Source organism: Ceratotherium simum, chromosome 12 (genome assembly GCF_057802395.1).
Source record: "Ceratotherium simum simum isolate JZ-2026a chromosome 12, ASM5780239v1, whole genome shotgun sequence".
Classification (NCBI taxonomy): Eukaryota; Metazoa; Chordata; class Mammalia; order Perissodactyla; family Rhinocerotidae; genus Ceratotherium; species Ceratotherium simum.
Genome location: NC_141911.1, coordinates 30645306 through 30672954, shown reverse-complemented (window position 1 = coordinate 30672954; position 27649 = coordinate 30645306). Strand labels below are relative to the sequence as shown.

Here is a 27649-nt window from a genome sequence, read left to right as displayed (position 1 = left end):
CAGCCACCTGTCCAACTCTGACCCATTTCTCACGCTGCATTCCAAATAATCTTTTAAAAATACAGTCTAATCTGTTCACATTCTTACTCCTTGGTCATTCAGTTGATTGCCCTTGGAATAGAGTTTTAATTTGTTTAACGTGGTTTACAGAGCCCTCCAAAATCCGGACCTCTGCGTGTCTCATCTCTCACCATCATCACCTTGTTCTCCCTGACCCCATGCTCTAGCCAGACTGGAATTATTTCAGTTCCTAGAACATAACTAGGTCTGTCTTGACTTCCAAGTTTGTGCTGTTCTCTCTGGAACTCTGTTCACCTGGCTCAGGGTCACACGTCAGCTTGGATGTCTCTTCCTTCTGGGACTGGGTTTCGATCCCTGATTTGCGCTCCTGGAGCACTGTGTGCCTCCTGCTTTTGTAGCACATGTCACATTTGGAGCTGATGTGTCAGAAATCATTTCCCTGCTGGATTGTAAACTCAATGAGGGCAGGCAGTGTCCTTTATTCATTGCTCTGCCCTGCATCTGGAAGAGTGCCTGAAACATATAGGCCACATCCATAAATCTTTGTTGAATAGAATGAAAAGTGACTAAATAAATGAATGAATGAAGTAGAAGGCAATCCAGTATATCAAAGAATCTATAGGAGTGGAGACTATAAAAAAGAAAATGCAAATGGCAGGGAGAATTCAAGTATGTTAAGAGCCAAAAGATTCTTGAGCTTTAACTTTTAGGAACTCGTGGTTGAATTTAGCAAGGAGAGTTTCGGTAACATAGTGGAAGCAAAAGCCAGAGAGTTGTAGACTTAGAAACAAATATTGTTTAAGGAGGTGACCACAGCACATAAGGCCTGATCTTGCAAGAAGTGTGACCCTAGGGAAGCAGAGATAACGGTAAAGCTAGGGAGGATGATGGCAGGAAGGGGTCTAAATTTGCTTGCCTTTTTTTTAAACTTAGTACTGGAAAGACTTGGATGTTCTCCTCAATTTTTCTACCACTTTGTCCTGCTTTCCTGATACGTCACAGGGGAAAGTTCTATAAATATTTCCTACTGCAAAGTGAAAAGAAACACATTTTAAAAGACTGATTTATGGAATTTTATTTAATGTTTTTTCAATTTTTGAGGAACGAAAACTTTCTAGATTTTCAGTCTACCTGAAAGTTAAGCTGTTGTCTTGACATTTGTTTATGAAAATGGTTGTTCCAGTTTGTACTGGAGTATGAAAACTGCATCTTTAACTAAGGCAGTTGTTTTGAAGTTCTCTCCTCCTTCCAGCTACTCTTAAAAATCTAGACTTTGGAATTTAATCTTAAAACACTTATTTCTCTTAAATCACAGATTTTGGCATGGCTAGGTCCGAGGTCTGATATTGGATGTTGGATATAGCTATTTGCTTTTACTGTGGAGACTTAATTCTCAGGCTTCCCCCCTACCCCCCACTTCTAGTTTGAAATCTGCTCTTTAGGACCTGCTGTTGTAAAAGAGGCTTTCTGTGTTAGAGAGTACCTATGGAGTGTTTTCCTTGGGTCTTTTTACAAAAACAAGGTTTTTGTGCTTAATTCACTCCTAGAGTTTAAATGATGGAGTGCCCCTTAACCTGAAAAATAATGCATCCTGGTTATAAATATGTAGCCAGTACCTGGGTCATTATTCTCACTATAGCAGAGTTAATCACTTACTAGTAAAAGGGACAGAGCATTCAGTATATTTAGAGGCTGTTTAATCATCAACTTTGGGGATGATTAAACTCTTTGAGTTTCCGAGAACATATATCCTACTGCTTGCCAAGGCTTTGTCACCAAGTTTATTACTTTAATTAATTTGTTTTTCCCTTACCATGTTAGTACCATTCCTACAACCAGCTATGTACTGAATTCAGCAACTGACCAAACCATTTCTGAAGTTACTGCTAATGTTACACACAAAAACCATCACGAGTTTAGTTGAAGAACATATTCTGTATTCCTGGCTGACAAACACAAGACAAACATAGGTTTCCAAGGTATCAGCACTGTGTGCATCTGTTTCATAGTGTAATTTCATCAGTTGAACAGATGAAGAATGCTAATTAGTTTGTTTATGCATATGCAATTTAATGAGACTAAACACTTAACTGATCTTCAAGTAAGCACATCTTGTTTCCTGTTGCTGTTTTTACTTTAATAAAAAACAGTGTTAGGCACATTTTCTGGAAATCATAGTGCTGTGCAATACAGAAGAAAGAATTTCAAGGAAGAGTGATGAGTTCTGTCCTGCTGCAGTGAGATTGAATAGGAAGACAAGAATAAAAATATTGGGTTTGGGGACAAGGGTTGAAATCCAATGTTACTGAGAAGATTAAGCTTAATGGAAGACTTTTATCATAAACTATATTATATCAAACTCCTAAGTCCAATACTAAAATTCTAATATGTACCAGAATAACGAAGCAGTTCTATAATTTCATTAGATCCAACTATAATCTTGTATTTTTTATTGCCTTCCTTTTTTTTTGAGTACCCTCAAAAAAAAATTCTAGTTTTTCTTCTTCTAATTTCTTCTTCTTCTAATTATTGTAGTTATATTTTGATATAATTGAAATCATGACATTCAGTTAATACACCTCTTCATCCTGAAAATTAGTATAAAATAATGGCATTATAATTTTTATAAATGAATAGTTATTCAATATTATCTACTACACTCTCTTTTATTACTTCCAAGTTGTTCAAAACTGGATCCACAGGGGCTGCTATATTTTGGGGGTGGGATGGGTAGAGGAAATGAGGAAGTAAGTCTATCCCTATAGTCAAAATTATATTTGGATTAAAATGCTTCGGTTAAGTTGCTCAGCCTTTTACAACCAGGGGTCGGCAAACTACAGCCTGTGCGCCAAATCCTTTGCCTATTTTTGCAGATAAAGTTTTATTGGGACACATCCATGTCCATTCTTTCGTGTATCAGCCGTGGCTGCTTTCATGCTGCTATGGCAGAGCTGAGTCATTGATAGAGACCTGCAAGGCTGAAGAATTCTACTTTCTGTTCCTTTACAGAGAAGTTTGATGACCACTGATCTAAACCATATGTGAGGACAAGAGTTAGAAAAATAGTGATAGAGTTACGTTGAGATGTACTGAAGACTGAGAAACAGATGTCTGTGGAACTGAGTCTTAAAAGAAATGTGGTTGAGAGCCTTAGATGTTTAGGTCTTTCAGTATCCAAGTAACCATACTGCCTATCAGTAGCCTGCTGAGCCGGACAGCTTCCTATTCTATTCTGGCAGAATGTTTTCTGCTCATGAATATATAGGATCTTCCTTGCACCTTCTTGAAGATTCATAAATAACCTGTGATCACAGGTTTTGCGTCTGACTTTAAATAATAGAGAGTAGCAACGGGTTCTGCTTCTGGCCTGTCAGCGTCCGTAATCTTCCCCCATACCTAACATCCCACGAAACCCCAAGGGCTGTCAGCTGTTGATTTAGCTTCCTTATTTGTTCCAGTTAAGAAAATTAATTGTCCATTGTTCTGAACTTAACTTATTGGTGACAAATTACCAACTCCTGCTTATACATATTAACAACATATTAAGAGTTTTGAGGCTCATAGAAAAGAAAAAAATAGTTGAACTCCAGTTTTAAAGACTGCAATATAAGGCTTTATCATGGATGATTCAAATACCACCAGCCAATGAGCAGGAGAATTATGTTCTTGTTTGCTTTTTAACATAAACTGGAAACCATATCTTTAAGCCTGATTCTTTAGAAACTAGTCTAACTTGGTGATATGCGTTTGGGTTAATAGAAAACGCATTGGTTCTGGAGTCCTATGGACCTACATTTGAACCTTAGTTCTGTCATTTTCCAGCATTTCAAATGAAAGAAAATGACCTAAACTTTTGAGCTCTGGCACATTGGGGATACTAATACCTGTGTCATGTGGTTGCCACGAGGACTAAACAATTCCTGTGAGGCTTAAATGTAAATATAGAGTGCCCAGTGCTGTGCCAGGCACATAGTAGGGATAAGTAAATGGGGCTTCTCTTGCACTCTTTTTTGTGTTTTTTGATTTTCCAAGAATGGAAATAGTTGTTTTGGACCCAGTTAATCAAAATCGTTAACATTGTTGATAAGCTGAACTCACAACCAAACAGTTCCGGTGACAAATAACTAATGATAAATGGGTTGTGACATCGACAAAACAAAAGTACAAGACAAAATTTGTTGGAATGGCCTTGTGTACAATTTCAGTGGGCCTCTGGGAAGAGAGACCTTCTTGATTTACTCCAGTGTTGTCTGAATTCAGATCCGGAGACCCTCTGCAGATCCAATGCATGTTCTTAGGGATCAGGAGTTCTTTGAAAAAAATGTTTTTTGTTTTTCATTTTGACACTATTTTAAAATTGTTTTACTATTTATAGAGACAAGTATCTTCTTTTGCAGTAATCATTTCAATTAAATGTTTTTTCATCTAAAAGTCAGTATTTCAGATCTGAAAACATATACTTGGGCATTGTTATATCTATATTTGTTTCTTTGGGTATGTTTGGGAGACAATTGGTTTATGCTATTCTGATTTTTCGGAAATTTTGGAAATTTTCAGCATAATTAGAATATAGTAGTACTAACACTAATAAAACTCAGATTGAGCCTTAGCTTCTTTCATAAAACCATGGTGTTCCACTCATGAAACAATGTGGAGTCAAACTAGACTAAATGGGTTATAAAAATGGAAATCAGTAGTTTGTACAAAGGACATTTTGGGGAAAATTATATTCCATTTGAAAAATATTAAAGTATTATAAGCAAGTATTTTACTGGTATACTAAAATGCACACATGTTAAATAAAGATCTTTACCAAATGTTCTCCGCATTTTATAATTGACATTTCCACCAGAATTTTTTTTTTACTTGAAAACGCAATACGACTGCATGGTCTTTGCTTTCTCACACCTGTCTTTGTTTTCATAAGTGTACAAAGTCATTCTTCTTTCTGTTCTGACTTTCTGCTGCCCTTAGTCACCTCAGTCACCAGTGTCCTTGATCTGATAGTGGCTTCTGTTTGCGTGTCCCATGTAAGAAGAGCAGCTCACCAGGAGGAGATTGCAGCAAGGTGGGAGGCCGTGGACACCATGTTCTGCACGAAGCTGAAGGATCTCAAGATCACAGGGGAGTGCCCTTTCTCCTTACTGGCACCAGGGCAGGTTCCTAAAGAGCCAGCAGAAGAGGTAGCAGGCAGCTCAGAGAGCTGCAAAGCCGCTCTCCCCATCTGTCAGGATGTTCCTGAGAAGAATGTACAAGGAAGTCTTCCTCAAAGAAAGACCAGCAGGAGCCGAGTCTATCTTCACACTTTGGCAGAGAGCATTTGCAAACTGATTTTTCCAGAGGTGAGTACTTCCCCTTTCAAGATTTTACTGAAACTTTGAAAATTGTAAAATAATGTTTTCTAAGGAAAATGTAAACTTTTGCGTTCTTACTTTCGTGGCTAAAATAGATGTAGAATATTTTCTGGAAATTTATAAAAACATTCCTTTAAGGCAATGATTTTTTTAAATTGTGTTTATCTTAAAATGTTTAAGATCTTGAATTCTTTTCAAAAGGGTCCTGCACTCTGACAAGCCTTATGACTTAGAGCAACTGCTTAACCCTCTTAGTCTCAGCTTCCTTATCCATAAAATTGGAACAATAACAGTACCTACCCCCTAGAGTTTTAATGAGCAGTAAGTGTAGTAGTTCTATATAGCTCTTGCCATCCCCTAAGTGCCCAGTAGTTGTTAGCTATTATTTTAAAGTTAAATTCCTTGAAGAATAGTTTATTTTCTGCTGTGCTTTCTTCTTCTAATTCCAAAGAGCATCATATATTCTCTGCCAGTTTGTTGAGGTGGGAAAATCTCCCTTTTGGTGTTGGCTTTGAGTCTGAAGTCTCTGCTCAAGCCAGGCCTGACCTGCTCCTCTGGGTCAGTCATGGGCCTGTGATTGCTAATATCTATGTGTTATTAGCTCAGACTTCTTGATATAGCTCTGAGAGCTGCGTAGCCTAATGCCATTTTGAGATCTGGAGCACTTTTTGCTAATCCACCTGTAAGAGAACTCTGGGGACAGGGCATGTACCTAATTAGGTCAAATATCTTATGAGTAGAGGGGGCATGTAGAGAGCTCCTCTCCTTCTGCAAGGCTAAAGAGAATAGCAGCTAAAAGTCTTCGTGAAGTCTTCCTCTCTCGGTCAGTGTTCACAGTTTTGTAGACACTGTCTTAACCTATGAAATTGGACGTTGATATAATCAGACTCCAGCTATCATGATCCACTGATAATTTTTAATTGACTCAACATCAACTCTCAGCTTTTTGCAAAGCACTGAAGAACCACAGACTTGCTGACTTTTTAAACTGAATGGAACTTCAGAGGTAATCTTGTTTAATCCCAAGAAGGACTAGAGAAGTTAAGTGACTTGACCAAAGCCACATGGCTTTTGAAGAGCAGAGCAATTACTGCTATCAACAATATGGGCTACAGTGATTGAGAAAGACGAAACTTGAATTGAAGCTTGAAGGATGGATAAAGTAAAATCAGCAGAATATTGAAGGAGCATATTTCAAATATAATATTAGCACAATAATGCTTTGGTTAATATTAGCACAATAATGCTTTGGTTAATGGCCTTTGAAATGGAAATACTTAATTATTCTCACCCTACTCTCGTCTCTAGACAGCCAGTTTGGCTGGGATAAGGGATGTAGCCCTTCTCAGGGAGTTGGTTGACATCAGTCTGGGATGCGGTTGGTACTCTCATTTCCAAGGACAGAGTGAGATGCCCAGAGATGAACAGATGGTGATGATGGAGAAGCTAGAGAGCTTCCATGCTTTCCCTGAGTCTTGTCATTACCATGTTGGCTTCGTTATTTTGTTTTATAAATTTTGAATTCCTACAATAGAAGTCACACACATGTTGGAATCTCTTTTAAAAACATTCTGAATACCAAATATAGATGATATTTTAGTTTTTCTCTCTCTTTATTTAGACTAGTCTGTGTTGTTCATGAACTCATAGTAATAATCATCAGTATTTGACGAGAGTGTCATGTAGCAGAGAAGGCAAGGCTATAAGAATTCTAAGGGGCGGAAGGGGGGTACATTTGGCATTAATGACTAGAACTCCTCCCCGACAACTGAGGCCATTTGCCTTATCACAGGAAGCCAGTTGTAGCACACCAAAACCCAGTTACTGCATTGAATCTATTGAATCAGATATCCTCGTATAAATGATAGTACCCCAAGTTGAAGACCTCATGAGGCTAAGAGGATCTGAGGAGAATCATGAAGTCTCTGAATGTCTTCCAAGATATTTTGGTTGCAAGAAGAAAAAAAGAAACTGTATTATAATTTATCCTTATGAATTGAAATATCCCTGGTCTATAAAAACATTAGAAATTGTAGAAAAGTTAAAAATAACTGAAATAGCAACTTATCCATAAACCATACCAGTGAAATTCTATTCAGAATGCTTACAGCAATATTGCATCAAATAGCAGTTATTCCTAATGTATTACTATACGGTGTACTTGCAAGAAAAGTACTTGTTTTAACAATGAGTATATATCTATCCTTTATCAAGTCAAGAGATAATTGTTAAGTAAAGAGAAGCAAACTTGAGAGTAACACTTTGTTTACTTCTGTGGACTGGTGCCCCCTCTGTGAATCAGAAATTCCACGGTGTCCAAGGATTGTGGATGTCAGCAGAGCCCCTTCCTCCAAAACTCATAATGGAGGCTTTCCCAAATAAAAGAAAGTTTGAATGCTGAGCAACTAAAAATCTATAGAAGGCTGCTACACAATATTTATGTATATTGAAATGTAGGGAATTAATTTTGAAGGAAATATTGGCTTTAGTCCTACAGTACCATACTAAACTAAAAATCAATATGTAGACTTGTTGGGATATGGAGTATCTGACCCCCCTAGAGCAGTCCTGCAGTGGTTGATCTTATGTCATGAGGCCTTGAGGTTGACTGTGTATGACAAGTCTCACTTAAAGTTGGGTCCTACCTATGGCTTTATTGTGGACTTGTGTCATCCCAGGGTCTAGGCTCAGGACATATTATAGGAACTACAGCGACAAGGTAGGAAACTCTATGCACCAGCAGTCTTTACTAGTAAATGTCTTTCCTGGAAAGCTTGTGGAGTTTCTTTTGAACTTATAGTAATTTTTCCAGAGGAGCAATGGTATATGATGAAAGTAGGTACTCACAGAAGTCTGTTAACCCATAACATCACTAAAGTATGCCACTATAGCTTTGCTAGGACTGCAGCACTTTTTTGTTTAGAAAAACAAGTTCTGACTCAAAATGGAAAGTCAGGAATACATCTACTCTACCAACCCCAGCAATGGGAAGAAGGACCATTTCTCTTCCCCTCTTATGATGACAGCATATGTGTTAGGAAGAAAGGACTAGAAAAAAGAATTTCCTGGTGACAGTGGAAAGGACGTGAAAGACCAAGAAGAATCTTGACTGAAAAGAGTAAAAGAGTGTATCTGGTGGTTTAATCAGAAAGGTAAAGAGGAAGAAAATGATGTCTCCACTAGTGTTTGGGAGAAGGAAGGAAAAATTTTTCAGTGGCAGAATAGGATGGATTTTCTTTCCTCATTGCCCATCAAAAGTTCCTGGTCAGAGCAGCAATTCATATATAAACAAATATAATTCAAATTATTTTAAATTGGAAACAATCAAAATTTATTTGTAAGCAAGCTAAAAGAGTAGCACCTCTGTACTTGGCTATATATCGCTTCACTGATAAAATTTTATATAGTAAGCCTTCAAGACTTTGAATAGCTGACAGGGGGAGTGTTGTTCCTTCATTCATTTATTCCATCAATATGTTTTGAGCATCTCCTATAGCCAGGTCCTCTTCTAGGTGCTGGACATACAGTGATGAACAAAACAAGTATTTCCTGTCCCTTTGGAGCTTCTGTTCTAGTGGAGGAGACAGATAATAAGAAAAAAAACTCAAGTAGCAAATGCATGAAGGAAAACTGGAGCTCATGCACAGAGTCAGGGACCCTCATTTTATTGATGACCCCTTTTCCCATATGAATATGTTTTACAGGAAGAAAGAACTTACAGCAACCTGTGGTTTCATGGGTTTTAATCCACACTAATATTCTGGTGTTAGTCATGTCAGAGGAACTGTCTACCAAATGAAAGATCCTTGAGAAATTGAAGCTTTTCAAGCACCTTGGCTATCTCCCTCGTTTACAGTCTCCAATGTAATGTTACCTTTCTCTTTCCTTGATATAAAAGACTGCTAAGAAACATGCCCATATTTTCCTACCTGAACATGTTCCTCACTTGCCAGGCTTCCTGCCCTTTGCCATCATAGATGTCACCAGGACGTTGCTTGGAATCTGACTTATCCAGTGATAAGTCACTTGCCAATCTTTCTTTCATCCTGAAACAAATGTATCCTCCCTCTCCTTATTTGAACAGTCAGAAATATTGTGTACATTGCGTATTAAATTTTCTTTTATTTCTTTTCAGCATTTGTGTTCTCTTTCAATAAATTTTAAATTTCTTTTCTAAGCTCTATATGCACTTTAAAACTGAAAGTCCTTTTCATAACTCATTTCATTAAAACAGAAACTTGCTCTATTTTGCTTAACTCGACTACCTCACTTGACCAGTGGAAACTCTAAGATAGATATAAATAGTTCTTAAGGAAAAAGGAATTTCCCGATTTGGAACATAGCCAGAAAATTCTTCACTTTCCTCTGGGCAAACTACAGAAAGAATCAACGGTTACATAGACACAGATAGATACATATGATTTTTATATGGAATGCAAAAAAATTGGCAACACTGCTTTCCAATGCTCTACTTCCCACTTATCAACTAGTTAGAGACAATGAGCTGCTAAGAGAGATTAAGAGATAGTCAACAAGTATTTATGAAGTATAGAGGCTTACATACAAATATCTTGCAATACAGGAAAGCTCATGAAATACTCAGAAATCAATAAAAGAGAGTAAAGCAATAAGTATTTAGTGAAGATTATTAGTTCAAAGAAAGAAAATTAGTACAAGATAGGGTAAATCCAAGATTTGTTTCAAATCAACAATCCACTGACCTTGGTGAAAGCTTGGATTTAAGGGATAAAAGGAAGAGTTAAGACAGAGATAGCTCCAGAGTTTTCTAGACCGGGAGTCATAAATGATATATGAAACATAAATATGCATTTGTAGTTAAGGGCAGAGATTCCCTGGGTTGGCTGGGTGTAGAGTTTGTGAAAGGAACAGAAATTTGCTTGGCTTAAGCTGTGCTGAGATTAAAGTATTGGCAGCTCATCCAAGGGGATTTCCTGACCCGAGGAAGTGATGCCCACGATTCCTTCATGAAGGCCTGACATTATCAAACTGGAGTCTTCTATTGGGATTCCAACTCAGCTCCACCTTGTTTTGTGGCTATTAGTGAGACCACCCCCCAAGCAAAGCCAGTGGGCCACAACCCACATCCAAACTCAAATTAGTCTGAGCTCATTGTTTCTTCCCAAGCTTGAAAAACCCACAGAAAATCAGTCCCCGTTTCCGAAGTGTAAATTCACTACACTTGTCATTAAAGTAATGATGTTTCTGCTTCGTCATAAGAAACTTTCAGAACAAATTTTTAAAATATATATCTTCAAGTAAACTATTATTTAAGGGAATGTCTAAAACATTTGTTTTCAATTTTCAGTTTGATTTGCTGAACTTTGCACTTCAGAGAACGTTGGCAAAACACAAAATAAAAGAAAGCAGGTAAATTGAACCTCTTTAGCTGTGTGAACCTCTTATTACAATCACTGGTACTGTTACTAATAACCAACATTTATTGAATGTATCAACATTTTTTGAGTTATTATGGCATGCCAGAAGCTGGACTAAGTGTTTTAGCTGCCACAAATCTGAAAGTAAGTGCATTTATTTTTCACATTTTATGTGTCAGTAGGCTCAGGTTTATATAAAATGTTTAGGATTTCACAGCTGTTTAGGAAAAGGCAGAACTGAATTTCAAGCCTGGGTTTTTCAGAGCCTATGATTTTAACCATGTTGCCAAATACTGCAGCTATTAACAAGCTCCCATAAGGCCTATTCTTTCTACTAAGGGGTGATTTCGAAAATATTTAACAGGTAGGGCATGGATCCCAAACAATCAGAATAGACTCCTTGCCTGAAGACTACTGCCAAAAGGCCCAAGCACGGTCTCAGTGCTCCTGTCCCCACCTCCCCGCACAGATGAAGCTTTTAGCTGCTGCCTCAGGAGGAGGTGGAAGGATCAAGAGGGTAAGAAGAGGGTGGTGACCCAGGGGGCTTGGCGTTGCAACTTTTTATTAATCCTTCGGAAAGTGTTTCTGTATTTTCCTAACTGGTTTGGTTATATGAGTGTGCGCTGGCTGAATATCAGTTCTGTTTTTACTCTTTTCTTGTATTCTGTCTTTGAAATTTTCTTTAAGAAAGCTTTCCATAGAGGCTTAATATATAAGGTGATTTTTTTAAAAATCTGATTTATGTGGTTACTTTTTCAAATATGTCTTGGCACATTTACTGCTGTAGATCACTTGATTGGCCTTGTCTTTAGTTCCCTGATATCTCAAGGATTATTTCAGTTCTAAGTAATAGAATAAATGCTTGAGTTCAAATTTGCAGAATTGAACATTGAAGTTTTGCAAACCAGTACCACTGTCAGGAATATTTTATAAACTCACTCATCTGCCTACTACTCACGAGTGGATAATCTGTTCTGTGGATTATCTGCGCTTAATTTTCCTTGCTGACTAACTGGCCCCAGACTGCAGGCAGCAGGCAAGCCAAGAAGGGTCACAGACAGGTCCAGAAGGAGACAGTGTGAATCTATGTGTCTGAGGAAAGCTTTGTTTACATGAGTGATAGGAAAAGCATTCCAGAACGCCTCTGACCTTAATTCTCAGTCAAGCTGATAAGATAGCCACAGCCATTGTAGCTGTGCTACTGTGTCTGTCTGCTTAAGTCTTTGGCAGCCAGTTTACTGAAAATGTATTCTCAGGGCCTTGTGTTCTGAAACGTTCCTAAGCTAGATGCAGACTTTCAGTTAGGTTGTGTTCCCAGCAGTGTATCTCTTTAAAAAAATCTCAAAACTTAAAAAAAAAATCACTTTGTTTGGAAATCTTGAAAAATCCTTGACCGCTTCGCTGATTTCTTAAGGTTCTGATCATACTTTTAAATTGTCCTAGTGATAATTATTCAGTTGTTGAAAGATGAGGGACCTTTTTTCTCATAAGACTGCCTGCTGATGTGCTAAATAGCTTCTCTCCACTTTGGTTTTTTAGTTCTTAGGTGTATTCTCTGTTTCTGGTTTTTTCCCCCATCTTCTTTTAGGCAGGTCGACTGCCATTTCTGCTGCTCTCAGTTTGCCAACTGCTGGACACGCCTTAACTCCTTTTTGTGGACTGCTTATTATCTTATGTGACGTGAAAAGAAAAAAATCAATATATTAAACAATAAACTTGGGCCGGGCCCTGTGGCTGAGTGGTTAAAGTTCTGCATGCTTAGCTTTGGCGGCACAGATTTGCGGGTTCAGATCCCAGGTGCAGACCTACTCCACTCATCAGCCATGCTGTGGTGGCATCCCGCATACAAAATAGAGGAAGATTGGCACAGATATTAGCTCAGAGCAAATCTTCCTCACCAAAAAAAAAAAAAGTCAACAATAAACTGGCCCTAACTGAAGGACTGGAGTCCCGCTCTCTCCCCTCCTTTTTTCAGGTGAATGAGTTTTAGCACAGTCATTATGATATCTCTCTGGGTTGTTGCACAGAGAGGTTCTGCTTTCTTTCTTTTTCTAGGACCTTTTGATCACATCATCATATGTATGAACTCATGACTGGAGTGTGTGTGTATGTGTGTTATGTAAGACACACACACACATTTCCTGGTGCACTTATAAGCTTACACTTCCTTTTTTTCTTTTGAAGGTAAAGATAGGAAACTTATTTTGAATTGCACTATGTGCTGTTCGGACTAGCAAAGCTTTGCTCAGGTCTCATTTCATGGGTGCTGGGAATTGGCAGAATTAAGAGTTCTCTGAGCAGATTTGCTCTCATCCTTTAGAAAAAGAAAATAGAAATTGCTTAGTTGACAAAAAGAAGCAAATCTAAAGACTGATTAATATAATATAATATATAACAAGAGGTTTGGGGATCTCTAGATTAAAGCTAGATGTAATATCATATAGTGATCCTCAACCAATTTAGATAAGAAAATATTTCTACCTAGTATTTTAAGTAATTATAAGCAAAATACCTTTATGTGATCAAATAGTGGCCTTAGCAATTTTCCTTCTCAAGAATACTTTTGTACATGTATCATGTTTTGTTGCACTTGGTTTAAAATTTTAGATTTATGCCTGTTTGAAAACTTGGCTTATGTAAGGGCAAACCAAACCACAAATAGAACTTGGATGTCTTTTTAATATGCTTAGTAGTTTGGCAAATTTGGTCATAATCAGTCATCCCTATCAGAAATCATAAAAAACAATTAGGCAAACATAAATCAACAAGTCGTTCTGTAGAAATTACCAACACCTTCTATCAATCAAAATGTGTGCTGTTATATTATCAACTTCCATGCTATAGAAACCAGTGCAGTAATTGAATAAAAAATAGATTTCTTTAGTTACTAATTTTTATACAGGATCAAGGATAAAAGTTTAATGTAATGATGTCTCTGAGAGTTAAATATATAGAATGTAAAACTCAAAAGCAGAATATACTATATATTTGCTTTAGGAAAAAAAATAGTGATACTTAAAAGTGAAATCCATCAGTATGTTGATTTTTCTTCTTGGTTGAATTATGGAAAAATCGTGGGCTAATTTATTACCACCCCTTCTGGGCCATTTCATACTCCTGGTTCCTTACCAGTGCAAACCTCTATAGTCTTAGCCTATGTAAAGTTAACTTAAAAGATAAAAATACTTCGTAAAAAATGATGAAACACTCTATATCAGGTATATTTGGGGATTTTCCAACATTGTTTTGGGTTTTATATGTCATTGCTCCTTTCCTGTAAACTTGATAGTCAAGATTTGCCTCTACGGAAAAGGTAATTTAAATTATTTTGTCTTCACTTCTTCTGTATGTTCTAATCTGAAGTTTTAGCATTCATTTGTCAGTTTATAATTTAAGTTATTGAAATAATTTCAGGAAATCTTTGGAAAGAGAAGACTTTGAAAACATAATTGCAGACCAAGCAATTGCAGCAGGTAATAGAATTGTTTCAGTATGCAATTAGGAAATAATTATACTTGTAGAACTAATATTTTACCTGTAAATTAATATTTTCTATTAGTAGAAAATATTTACCTGTAGAACTAATATTTTCTTCAAAAGTATTCATATTTATTTGTTGGTTTCTTCCAGTGTGAAGTGCTCAAACCATGTATCATGTTAACATAAAGAATAGCTCTGTTTTGTACTATACATTTTTGTTTGACCTAAAACATTTCCTCTTCTTCTAATGTTTCTTTGCTGAGAAGTAGGTGAAGCTGCATGGGAGCCTGACTCATAGACATTTTCATGCTTTGGCCTTGAGCTTAGAACTAAGTGTTCCTAGTTTATGCGTGAAAAATTCTACTCAACAAAGTAAAATAAAGAATTTTTTTAAAGGTTGTAAACAATCATGAGAAAAAAGGTTAACAGTGTTCTCATATTAATAATTAGTTTGGGGGAAACGAGTAGATGAGTAACTTTGTCATACTGTTTTTTTCAAAGTTTGAGTACGTGGACCAACAAGTCCAAAAGTACAAGATATTAATAATTTAGTAGTAATAATAATGATGATGGATAACTTATATTGAGCCCTTCCTAGGAGCCAGGCACTATTCTAAACATAATCCCCACACATCACAACAATGCCATGAAGAGGGCACTATTGTTTTTCCTAAGTTACAGATGAGAAAAATGTGGTACACCGAATTTAAAGAATAAAGGTTAGGGAAGACGTTGTAGATATATTTCCAATATATTCCAAACACATATTCACTCAGGTAACATTAAACAACAAGAATGCAATTTTACTCAGGAAAAAAAAAGAATTACTTTATATCATCTTTAAAGAAAAATGACAAAGTGAGTTTCATGACCAGTGATTTCCAATTAATTCCTGTATTGGATGCTTCTACTCCTGGAGGCTCCCCAAAGGGGACAGTGCCCCTTCATCAAGATGTACTGTTTTTGTTGTTAACAAGGTGGGAGAGCTTTTTATGAAATGGGCTTGATCCTGTAATTCCAATTTTTCTTTATGGTTAAGTTTAAGGCAAATAAAAAGTTGTATATTATACTCAGTTGATCATTCTTTTTTAATTAACTGATTTGGGATCTTTATTCAGAGTTACAAGAATTTTAGAAACTAATCTGTGTAGGTAATTTGAATATAGGTGGTTTATTTTGGTTGGAACTCCTATTACCAGATATAAAGGGAACTAAATCATCAAATAAAATAATGTTAAAAGTAGTAGTAACAGGGCCGGCCTGTGGTGTAGTGGTTAAGTTTGCAGGCTCTGCTTCGGTGGCCCGGGGTTCACGGGTTCAGATCTAGGGCACGAACATACATACCGCTCATCAAGCCAAGCTGTGGCGGCGTCCCACATACAAAATAGAGGAAGATTGGCACACATGTTAGCTCAGGGACAATCTTCCTCAAGAACAAAGAGGAAGATTGGCAACAGATGTTAGCTCAGGGCCAATCTTTCTCACACACACACACACAAAAAATTAGTAGTAGCATCACAGCTCTACCTGTGATGACGTATTTGATATGGCAGAAAATGTATTATGTGCTTTCAGGAGTTCCAGTGGAGATCATCAAAGAATCTCTCGGTGAAGAGCTTTTTAAAATATGTTATGAGGAAGATGAATACATCCTGGGTGTGGTTGGAGGAACCCTCAAAGATTTTTTAAATAGCTTCAGTACCCTTCTGAAACAGAGTAGCCACTGCCAAGAAGCAGAAAAGAGAGGCAGGCTTGAGGATGCCTCCATTCTATGCCTGGATAAAGATCACGACTTCTTAAGTGTTTACTATTTCTTCCCTAAGAGAATCACGTCCCTGATTCTTCCTGGCATCATTAAGGCAGCTGCTCAGATATTGTACGAAACCGAAGTGGAAGTGTTGGTAATGCCTCCCTGCTTCCGAAATGATTGCAGCGAGTTTGTCAATCAGCCTTATTTGTTATACTCTGTTCATGTCAAAAGCACCAAACCATCCCTGTCCCCGGGAAAACCCCAGTCCTCGCTGGTGATTCCTGCTTCTCTCTTCTGTAAGACATTTCCGTTCCATTTCATGTTTGACAAAGATATGACAATTCTGCAATTTGGCAATGGCATTAGGAGGCAGATGAACAGGAGAGACTTTCAAGGAAAGCCGAGTTTTGAAGAGTACTTTGAAATTCTGACTCCAAAAATCAACCAAACGTTTAGTGGAATCATGACTATGTTGAATATGCAGTTTGTTGTTCGAGTGAGGAGATGGGATAACTCTGTGAAGAAATCTTCAAAGGTAGGAAAAACATAATCGTATTTTGAATAGGAAATAAGTTATTTCGTATTTAAGGACTAGAAACAACAACAGTAGAATGTGTTCAAATGTGTTGATAAAATATCTGTGTTTAAAACAATTTGAAAATACTTTTAAGGCTGGAATAAATTTAAAACAAAATCCTTTCTGCATTCATTTGCTTGCTTCCTTGACCCATTACTTCACAAATATTTATTGAATGCAGTCTACCTTTTAAAATCCTTATGGAGTATTTTATAACTGAATTAGATAAATATTTATTAAAAACTTTGTTTTCAATCATCATCAAATAGCTGACTTAATTTGGAATAATATAGGGTATTGTTCTACAATAAATAAACAAAAAGTATTTGATTCTTATAGGAGGCAACTAAATGGATTTTTTAATCAATATTTAATAGACATGGAAAAATCAATAACTTGTTTGATTAATTGTTAGAGAATGTGGGGAGAAAATGTTATGTCATCTCATGGTAGAATACTGGTTCATTGTTTAGTCTTAGGAAGGAAAGTTTGCTAAATCATAGCTGATAGTACAAACAAAGCTAATAGAGAGACTTACTTTTAGATATGCCTAACCCCAGCAGACACACAATTTGTTCCCCCAGATGGAAACAGCTTGATTACTTTTTATAATAAAAATAATATAGCTAAATATTTTAAAAATAGGTAATACTTTAAGATGTTCATTGCAGCAAAAAATTAAAAACATTAGTTATATACATTTTTGTTTAAAACAAAATAAAATGCTATTTACAACTTCTTTTTTATCACTAAACAATGTATTTTGAGCATCCTGCCATGTCATTAGATATAGGTCTATTTTGCTTTTTCAAAGGCTGTTTGGTATCCCATTATATGATTATTCTTTACTTTATTCAACCAGTCCCCCGTTGAAGGATATTTGGATTACTTTTGACTCTTTTGCTGCAGTGAACACACATGTACATATTTGTCCACACTCAGAGAAGGAGATCTTGTGATCCACAATGATCGCTTGAAGCCCCACCTCTCTCTAGTCTTCCATGGTACAATCCTTTCTGCTGGCTGCTACTATCCAAAAATTATAGTAACAAAAGCATCAGGATGCCACTTAGTGAGAAAGGCTTGAAGCAAGAATTTTTTGCATTGTTCATTGAAAAGCGTGATTTCTGTGTAGTGTGTGCTCAAATATATTTTTCAAAAGTCTGCATGCATTTTAGAACTCATAGGAAATTGAAACTCTAAGAAAGCATATTGTTCTTTTCCAGCAGGTAGAAAAAATAGAGTTTGAATACAAAGAGATTATCACCATATCTACTTCCTCTCCTTTCGTCTCAAAAATGTGTTGAAAACTTGAATAAACCAAAATTGGTTTTCCTTTGCCTCACAGGTTATGGATCTCAAAGGCCAAATGATCTACATTGTTGAATCCAGTGCCATCTTGTTCTTGGGGTCACCCTGTGTGGACAGATTAGAAGATTTTACGGGACGAGGACTCTACCTCTCAGACATCCCAATTCACAATGCACTGAGGGATGTGGTCTTGATAGGCGAACAGGCCAGAGCTCAAGATGGCCTGAAAAAGAGGCTGGGCAAGCTGAAGGCCACCCTTGAGCAAGCCCACCAAGCCCTGGAAGAAGAGAAGAAGAAGACAGTCGATCTTCTGTGCTCTATATTTCCAAGCGAGGTTGCGCAACAGCTGTGGCAAGGGCAAGTTGTACAAGCCAAGAAGTTCAGTAATGTCACCATGCTTTTCTCGGACATTGTTGGGTTCACTGCCATCTGCTCCCAGTGCTCGCCGTTGCAGGTCATCACCATGCTCAATGCGCTCTACACTCGCTTTGACCGGCAGTGCGGAGAGCTGGATGTCTACAAGGTAGGGGGGGAGCAGGGCAATGCCCATTTTACAGGCAAAAGTCGCTGAGAAAAAGCACTGCACCTAGAATCTGAGTTATAATGTCAATGGAAGGCTTTCTTTGCAGGGCCGTGCAAGCCACATCCTGGGAGCAGGCATTGTGCATTAATTCTGTGGGTGTTCTCCAGGCAGAAATAGCTCTGAATCTGCTCAGAAATAGAGATAATTATTCCGTGAAAGGACTGCCACATTGTCTTCTCAAAGAATAAGCACAGAATGGAGGGGTGATAGACTGAGTGGAGGAAGGGGTATAGGACCCATGAAAAGGTAAAGTTTAAAAGTCAACGAACTTGACACTTGACTTGGAAACTGAGTTGTTATTAAGCACGAGATAATTAAAGTGTGAGTTGTACAGGGAAAATTCATCCTTTGTATCGGTAAAAATAAAGAAACGTGTATTATACAAATTGTCTTTAAATAGATTAATTCAATACAGAGTTAACATGATACTTTTCATGGCTGGTTAACAGAAATCTAAATCACCTACTTAAGATATTATTGGAGAGAGGACAAGGCCAGACACATCTGGATGAGACAGGCCCTTCTTCAAAGCTTGTTCTCTACTTTACTTGCTTTGTAAGCTGAGAAAGTTAAATAAACGTTCTCATTTCTGAAACAGAGAAAATAATATCTACCCACAGTTTCTATGCATGAATAACATACATTATGTCCCATAATTTTCATAAACAAGACTGTGATAAAGATTATTGTAAATAATATCTGTTATTCATCAGGCAGCAGGATTTATGTGCTGAGTACCCATGATGTACCAGGCATCATTCTAGGCACTAGGGCTGCACAGTGATTGTCCCTGACATGTAATAAACTATTCTTTTTTCGTGTAACTATTTTCAGTAAGAGAACTAATGAAGAGATTTTTGTCTGCTTGTTTCTGTAGAATTAAAACATTTTTTACTGGTTTAAAGTATTTTGCATTATTTTAGCTATTGGCATTAAGAATAAAGCATGCTTCTCATTTGTGTGGCTTGAATCATCTTGTAATTTGCCACATAACAACAATGGCATTTCAGAGCTTAACCCAATCTGAAATAAATAAATTATTGAGGAGGAAACAAATATTATTTATGGGAATACATAAGCCCCTTCTTTGTTCCAGTCTAGATGCTAGAAGTAAAACTTTCCTTTTTCAAAATTCTAACAGGAAATTCCAGACAGAGCTATGATTCCCTTGGGAAAAAAAGAGGTCCATGTATAATTACAGATAAAATAATTGGCTTCAGTTAGGTTAAGCTTGATGGCCTCTTGTGGAATTTACTATATTTATGTGTAGATAGTTTCTATCTTGAGAATGGCTCCTGTCTCAGAATTGTGAGAAAGAGGTCTTGCCCTCCTTTGCAAACTGCAGTGATTACTAGCAGAAGAAGTTGCCCTCTTCTACAAGTTGAAACTTTTACGAATTTGGTTATTCCTATCAAGTGTCAGACTCTACGCTCCTTCCTACAAGGATGGTAGCCACAGAGTTCCCTGAATAATCCAACCAGAGCTCGAGCTAGGTAGTGAATCATCTTCTCCACCAGTGCTCATTTCCACCTTCTCGTCATTTCTGATTTTGCATGAAAATACCGGGAAACTGTTACAAATAAATAAGGAAGGGTCTTAACCATGGAATAAATTTAAGATATACAGAATGTATAACCATAGGCTGACCTATGAGTGCAGTGGCTTCCAAGAAATGGTCAAGTTTATTTATTCCAGGACCTGATTGTACCAGGACTCTATTTAATTTTCTTTTTTGTCTTTCAGTCTTTTGGTCATTTTTCTGTTTGTTTCAGTATTTCTTTATCCACTGTTTTAGCAAATATTTACTGGTCATCCAGCATTTGCCAGCATGGGTGGGCACAATTCCAGTGAGAAGGGTTTACATGTGGGGGTGAGGAGGGTCGCACAGAAAAATGCCAGATTTCCATATGACATGCTGAATGCCTGATTCCACTCACATCTGTACACAGTGCGACAATGACACAGAGAATAGGCACCTAACACAAATTAGGGGGGAGGGTACCACTTCTCCTCATTCATAGCATTTATTGCGCACCTGTGATAACGTTAGCTATTATGTGAAGCACTTTTTATGTATTCATTGCTGAGGAAAAGCTTATGGGAGGCGTTGCTGCCTGGTTCATTTATTAACAAATATACTGGGCACTGATGATATAGGGGTTAATAAAATAGATGAACTCAGAGAACTTACATTCTGTTCTGCTGGGGGAAAAAAGGACAATAAACAAATGAGTAAATTTATGGTATTCTAGTTGGTGTAATATTCTGATTAAGGCTAAGGGAGAGAAGTGCGGAGGGTAAGGGGTGATTGCTATTTCAGAGAGTGGTCAGGATAGCACTGTCTCATAAGGCGAAGTTTTAGCAGGGACTGAAGGAAATGAGGGGCAAGCCAAGTGGTTATCTGCAGGAAGATTATTCCAGGCAAATGAATAGCATGTGGGGGCATGTTTGGTATGCTTGAGGGATAATACGGGGCCAATGACATTGAGATAAAGAGAGCAAGGGGGAGAATTAGGAAATCAAGCCAGGAATTAGCAGAAAGGTCAAGAAGAACTTTGGAAACATTAGAAGGGCATTTATTCTGAATGAAATGGAGAATCACTGAAGGTTTATCTCCCTTTCTCTTTTCCTGTCTCACCTCCATCCCTCCATTTTGGAGGCTTTGGATAAGAAGAGAGATATGATCTGATAAATTACAATAAATAATTAGGGAAGAAAAATGCCCCAACTATTACAGTTTGGTGAATTACTTTTGTATTTAAATTAGCTGTTAGCTTTCTGTAGTCAGTATCACAGATAGATAAAAATCGCCTGTAACAACAACAATAATGACAATGATAATAATAATGATGCTTGGAATTTATATAATAGCTTGATTTCCAATAGGCTTCCAAGCACCATTGTGTCTCTCTCCTGGTTTGACATCTGATTTCTATACTTTCTAGTTAACACTCATGTAGACACTTCTAGTTGCTATGGGAACCCCAAAAATCCTTTTGAAAACCTTTCGATATCTTAGTTTTACATTGCACATTCCTACTAAATTCATATGAAATTGATTGAATAGTGACTTCATTCAAATCACTGTGTTTTGTACTGAAAGGATATAAAATCAGTGAGTGATCCCAACATCTTTAAGCAATTTATTATAAATCAAAAATACATCATTTACTTCTACAAAGCCATTTTATATGGTGGAAAAAAAACCAGAAATGAAACGATATAGTGAGTCAGTGGCAAGCCTGGAGTGGAAGCCACCTCCTGACATTGTGTTCACAGGACCGTGCTGCCTCTCAGTGCAGTGCCCGGATCTAAGGCGTCTACACTTTGTGATTTCCTGAAAGGGAAAGCCATTTCTGAGAGTATCTGATTTACTCTGATTTTCCGTAAGGGCCGGAACACTTAGATTCTTGCTATATGATATATGCCATGATTCTTCCTGAGTTTTTATTTGTAATATGGAAAATCTGTTACGTGTAGGTGGAGACCATTGGTGATGCATATTGTGTGGCAGGGGGATTGCACAGAGAAAGTGATACCCATGCCGTTCAGATAGCACTCATGGCCCTGAAGATGATGGAGCTCTCTGATGAAGTCGTGTCTCCGCATGGAGAGCCTATCAAGGTAAGGCAGATCATGTAGTCCAGGAGATGTCATGAGAGCAAATGCTTATTAATTAGTTATTGAAAGAATGATGTATTCATCAGGGTTTAGTTGCAGAGAGCAAAATCTCTAACTTGTGTAAGCAGGAAGAAATTTACAATAGGGTGTTAAATGGCTTACAGAATCATTAGTAGGACTAAAGAAGCCATCTATAAGTTGAGCTTTCAAAAAATGGCTCCCAGAGAGAGAGAACCACTGCTTTTTCCAGGATCAGGGAGCTGGCTCCTAAACTATACCACTATAGCCACAGTCAGGAAACTGCTGTGTTCAACAAGCTGCTGCTTCTACTACTGGCTACAGAGCAAAGCTGCACCTACTATAATTTGAATCAGCAACATGGAAATCCTGCATCATGACCCTCGCGAAATGAGTGACGGAAACCGGGCTCTCCGCTAAGCGTGCCATAAAAAACCCCAAGGCTTCCACAGTTGTGCTTACGCTTGGAAGCAACAGAAGGGCAGTCACAGCAGAAACCCTGGCTTCCAAATCTCCTGCAAGTGTGTCTAATTCACCAAACCGGGGCCGGCCCGATGGCGCAGGCAGTTAAGTGCACGCACTCCGCTGCGGCGGCCCCGGGGATCGCCGGTTCAGATCCTGGGCATGCACAGACGCACTGCTTGTCGGGCCATGCTGTGGCGGTGTCCCATATAAAGTAGAGGAAGATGGGCACGGATGTTAGCCCAGGGCCAGTCTTCTTTAGCAAAAAAAAAAAAAAAAAAAAAGGAGGATTGGCACAGGGCTGATCTTCCCCACAAAAAAATAAAAAATAAAAATAAATAAATAAATAATTCACCAAACATAAATCCATCTAGAAACTGTAAGGGAATTTGGAAAATGTAATTTTTAATTTTCCAATCCCTGCAGGGGAGAACTTTACACTAGAATGAATGTTGACTGCTAAGCCATCAACATTTCCCAGGTCACATAACATTCCAAAAGTTTTAGATGAGCCAGATCCCAGAATAATGTCTGCATATGAGAAAGTAAAATTAACATGCTAGGCAGATAGAGCATGAGCAGATTATCTTTGCCCCACTTAATTTTTATACAAGTCCTCAATTGATAACCTTCAGAAATGGGCCTTTGAAGTAATGTAGGATCCTATCTGGTATGCTATAAAATATATAGAGAAGGAAGAAAGAAAATATAAAAAACAAAACTATAATATTTAGAAATTTAGCTGTGGCTCTCTTCAATCTTAATAGAAGCCGTATGTCTAAGCCTTCACAAGTATTTTCTAAGTTGACTGTTGCAGTTATGTGTTGCTGTGTGGCAGACTTCCTTAAATTTTGTGGTGCAAAACCATAAACCTGTTATTATGCATGGATTCTGTGCATCAGTAGTGTGTTTTGTTTTTTGTTTTTTGTTTTTTTTGTGAGGAAGATTAGCCCTGAGCTAACGTCTGTTGCCAATCCTCCTCTTTTTGCTGAGGAAGATTGGCCCTGGGCTAACATCCGTGCCCATCATCCTCTACTTTATATGTGGGACGCCTGCCATAGCATGGCTTGAACCAGACCGCCACAGTGGAGTTTGAGAACTTAGCCACTACGCCACCGGGTTGGCCCCTGCGCATCAGGAATTTTGATGAGGCTTAGCAGGGATACCTTGTCTTTACTCCACAGTATGTGGGACCGCAGCTGGGAGTACTCAAATGGTTGAAGGCATTTGGAATAGTTGAGATTGCACCACTTGGAGCTGGAGGGTCCCTTCCAAGATGGCTCTTCTCTTACACGCCTGGTTCCTTGGTGGTGATGGCTGAAAGACTGGGCTCAGCTGGGACTGTCAGCCCAAGTTTTTACACATGGTGCTCTTGCACCACAGCCTCAGAGTAGTCACGCTTCTCACATGGTGGCTCATGTCCTAGTGAACAAGATCGGTGGAAGCTGCATGACTTTTTATGACCTAGCCTCAGGAGACACACAGTGACACTTCCATTGTATTCTATTGGTCAAAGCAATCACAAGCCCACCCAGAAGGGAGGACACTTAGACCCTATGTCATAATAGGAAGAGTGAGATAATTTGCGACTATGTTTTAAAAACATCACAGCATCTGACTTTTCCAAACTTAGTTTCTATAATTGCACTTTTTTAAAGAGGAGAATTATATATTTCTTGCTCTTTCTATGTTTTTTCTTTTTCAGAGGGAACTCATAGCATCAAAGTAAATGTTTAAAATATCCAGATTAACAATAAAACCAGTGATTTCCACATAGGCATTTATAATTAAAGTATGTATGTTTGAGACAGGAGGATTAGTGACATGATTTTTGTTATTTGTAGAAATGTATTTTTAGAGTTTTGCAATTGGAAGGATTATTTATAACTAGTTTCAAAGATAATTACCTGGTTAATAATAGTCTAGCTTTAATGACCTGTAAAGTGAGATGTCAAACATACCTTTTTGTTTGTGCTAACCTACGGTCCCCGGGAAATCTGATGGCCTTGGGAGCTACCCATGAAATGTCACAGAGGCGGAAGTGAAGATATTTTTTGTAGAGAGAGAAGCATTAATATGTGTCAGAGGGAGCATATTGTGACTAAACATTGTCTCATTTAATATTTACAACAACATTATAAAGAGAAATCCACAACTCACAACGGACAAGAGCAGTCAAGTCTCATGCATCCGGGTGTGGAGTCATGTCTGTCCGGCTTCACAGCCCGGGCTTATACTGCTTCCTACCCTGCTACCCCATGGAATGAAGCCAAAGTGAAAGTATATCAAAGATTTCTTTGTTTCTTTTCAAACTCTATATTTTTCTACAACATGTAATATGTACAAATCATCTATTCGCTTTCCTTACCAACATCCACCCACTCAGGCTTAGAAAACTGTAGCTGGACTGATGACAGAGACCAGAGGGCTGAGGGTGGCCGTGAAAGTCAGCAAGTGCAAAGTGAACTTGGAAACAAACGTCTGGCGCCCCAGCTCTCCCATCCCCGGAAGCCTGTGATGAGAAATGGGCTACGTCAAAAGTGGTCCCCAAATAGAAGACTCCCCCAGCAGGTTTCCATTCAGGGCATGATGTGCATCTTAAACTTTGGATTTTCTTGCTAGTGAATTTGAAAAGTTGTCTGATGAGCTGAGAGTGACATTCAGAACTAGAGAACGGGAGGGAGAGAGAGCAGCATGGTAGGAACCAAAAGGGCATTTGCTTTATCATCATTGTTTGGATATTTACGAGGAGAAAGTATTCATTTATTAGTATTGAAACAGAAAAATAAAAATGCTATGATAAATGTATCATAGAAAAAGCTAGAATAACTAAGTACAGAGAGAGAAACTGGTTTAACCAGAAGAGTCCCCAAAGGGAGCAAAAACTTCTCAGTTTAAATGTGCTAAAATTGTGGCTGGTATGTATAGGCAGAAGATAGTCTTCTCTCATTGTTTTTGTTTGTTTGTTTTTATTATTCGGTTGTTATACATATAAAACCTTATTCTCCTAAGGAAGAAAAAGCCAGATGTAATAGACATGCAAGTTTTGCTGCTTAGAGTAAAACTGTGACAAAGAAGGGACTTTAAAAATAATCCAATTGTGCATTTTATAGATGAAGAAATAGTAAGAGGGAAACAAAGAGACTTATAGAAAGTCAGACTACCAATTATTAGCAGAGTTTGGTTTAGAACGTAAATCTCCTGATTCATGATATAGTGCTTTTGTTTGAAAATTTTGCAGAATTTATGGTTTGATATCTCAAAAGCCAATGATTCTGGAAAGTTTCTAGCAGATATCTGAAATTAGCTATAAAACTAGGCAAAACAGGAGTCTTCTGAATTCTGAATTACATCTAAGTTACTGAGTCCTTGGGCTTTGTTTAAAATGCATATATCTAATAAAACTCTTTATAAATGGTCAACTGAACATAGAACGTGAAAATAATGAACATGGTATCTGACTGTCATTTAAAATATCCCCACTTTAACGTGCTTTGTTCTAGCAGTAATTTAAGAATTTGTGTATCCTCTAAGATCATCAAGTATTCAGATCTTCTAGAAGATCCCAGTTTAAGATATTCTGTCTTAATTGCTCTCCAAATCATTGATAACTTTCAGAATTCCCAAACTTTTACCCAGACATATCCTAGACTGCCTCTTATTTCTAGACATGGCACAACTCTGGTTTCCCATGGGTCCAGATATTTCTGACTAAAGTGTATGCAGTCATTGTAATCTGGGCCTCAGTAGCTCCAACTTTCTGCTTCCTCTGTCTTTTTCTGCTTAACTGTTACAATTCCCTTTCTCCATTTGTTAGTCATTTGAATAGTGGAGTAATGTTTGGCATAAAGTTATTTTAAAGCAAAATGCCTAAAAACCCACACTTTGTGTCCTGAGCTAGCTTCTTTTGCCCCTCTCTGGCAGTGCTTTGGGAAACAACTCGTGGAGTCCAGAAATTCTCTCTCTCTCACTTGACGGACAGAACAGGTTCGAATAAACAGTCCATAGATGCTTTGTCTTATCACCATGGTAACTATGATAGGTATGCATGGAAGTTGATTTCAGATATTGAAGACAGGTGAAATAAAGATGCTTTGTGTAATAAACCTAATTGCATAAATGTAGAAGAGTTAAGAGGTCTGTCTGATTCTGCACTAGTAATTCTTAATTGGATTTGAGGAGTAGAGAGAAATTGGCTGGAGGTTTTGAGGAAGGGAAGAGTGGTGTAGTGAAGCGAATGATAAAATAATTTAGACAGGGCATTCAAACAACACTGACAAGGGGAAAGTGTTTTACCAATGACTGGGAACATTGTGTTCCTTTTTGCTTTCAGATGAGAATTGGACTGCATTCTGGGTCAGTTTTTGCTGGAGTTGTTGGAGTTAAAATGCCCCGTTACTGCCTTTTTGGAAACAATGTCACCTTGGCTAACAAATTTGAGTCCTGCAGCGTGCCACGGAAAATCAATGTCAGTCCAACAACTTACAGGTACGGATTGCACTGAGCACCTGAAATCTATTATTTTTATTGATTGTCATTTTTTTCCCATTGGTTTGTTTCATTCTCCATAATTTTTTCTTGCTTAGATAATCTTAAAGGAATAAGAAAAGCAATAGCTTTTATCATTCTCACTTGAACTTTTTTTAAACTACTCATTAACCTCATGAGAACGACTCTCCTGAGATATTTGTAGCCCAGCTGTAATCTTGACACACATCTGATCTTCCTCCATTATTATTCTTTTCAAAGCAGGTGTTAATTTTCATAGTACTTTGACAGGTATTCTGACACCAACTAGCGTCCTGCAGTACAATTCTGGCACTAACTACCCAGTGTTAGCACAGACCCTACAACTTATAGGGCAAGGTTCTCAACAAGACTGCCTTTAATTCAGATGCCAGCTATGTAAAAATTTTATGTTATTTTAAAAATCCAATTATAATGGAAACCCTTGAATAACAAAAAACGTTTTCCAGACCTATATGGTAGCTAACTTACACCCAGCAAATTAACTTTCTTATTCTCAGAGACAACTATTTTAGAGACAACTATCTTGTTTCTCCTTAAAGCTCCAAT

At 37.7% G+C, this 27649-nt stretch overlaps 1 protein-coding gene across 3 annotated transcripts in view; it reads left to right on the top strand.

Moving 5' to 3' along the window:
- Window positions 1-27649, top strand: part of GUCY1A1 (guanylate cyclase 1 soluble subunit alpha 1) — a 67435-nt gene that overhangs the window by 26949 nt on the left and 12837 nt on the right. For all 3 annotated transcript variants that reach the window (XM_004420945.3, XM_087437498.1, XM_087437499.1), the window contains 7 exons: window positions 4996-5363; window positions 10702-10763; window positions 14186-14244; window positions 15827-16536; window positions 17927-18412; window positions 21953-22096; window positions 26907-27061. In XM_004420945.3, coding sequence (XP_004421002.2) covers window positions 5109-5363; window positions 10702-10763; window positions 14186-14244; window positions 15827-16536; window positions 17927-18412; window positions 21953-22096; window positions 26907-27061 — 1871 coding nt within the window. In that variant the 5' untranslated portion in view covers window positions 4996-5108. The remainder of the gene's footprint in view (window positions 1-4995; window positions 5364-10701; window positions 10764-14185; window positions 14245-15826; window positions 16537-17926; window positions 18413-21952; window positions 22097-26906; window positions 27062-27649) is intronic.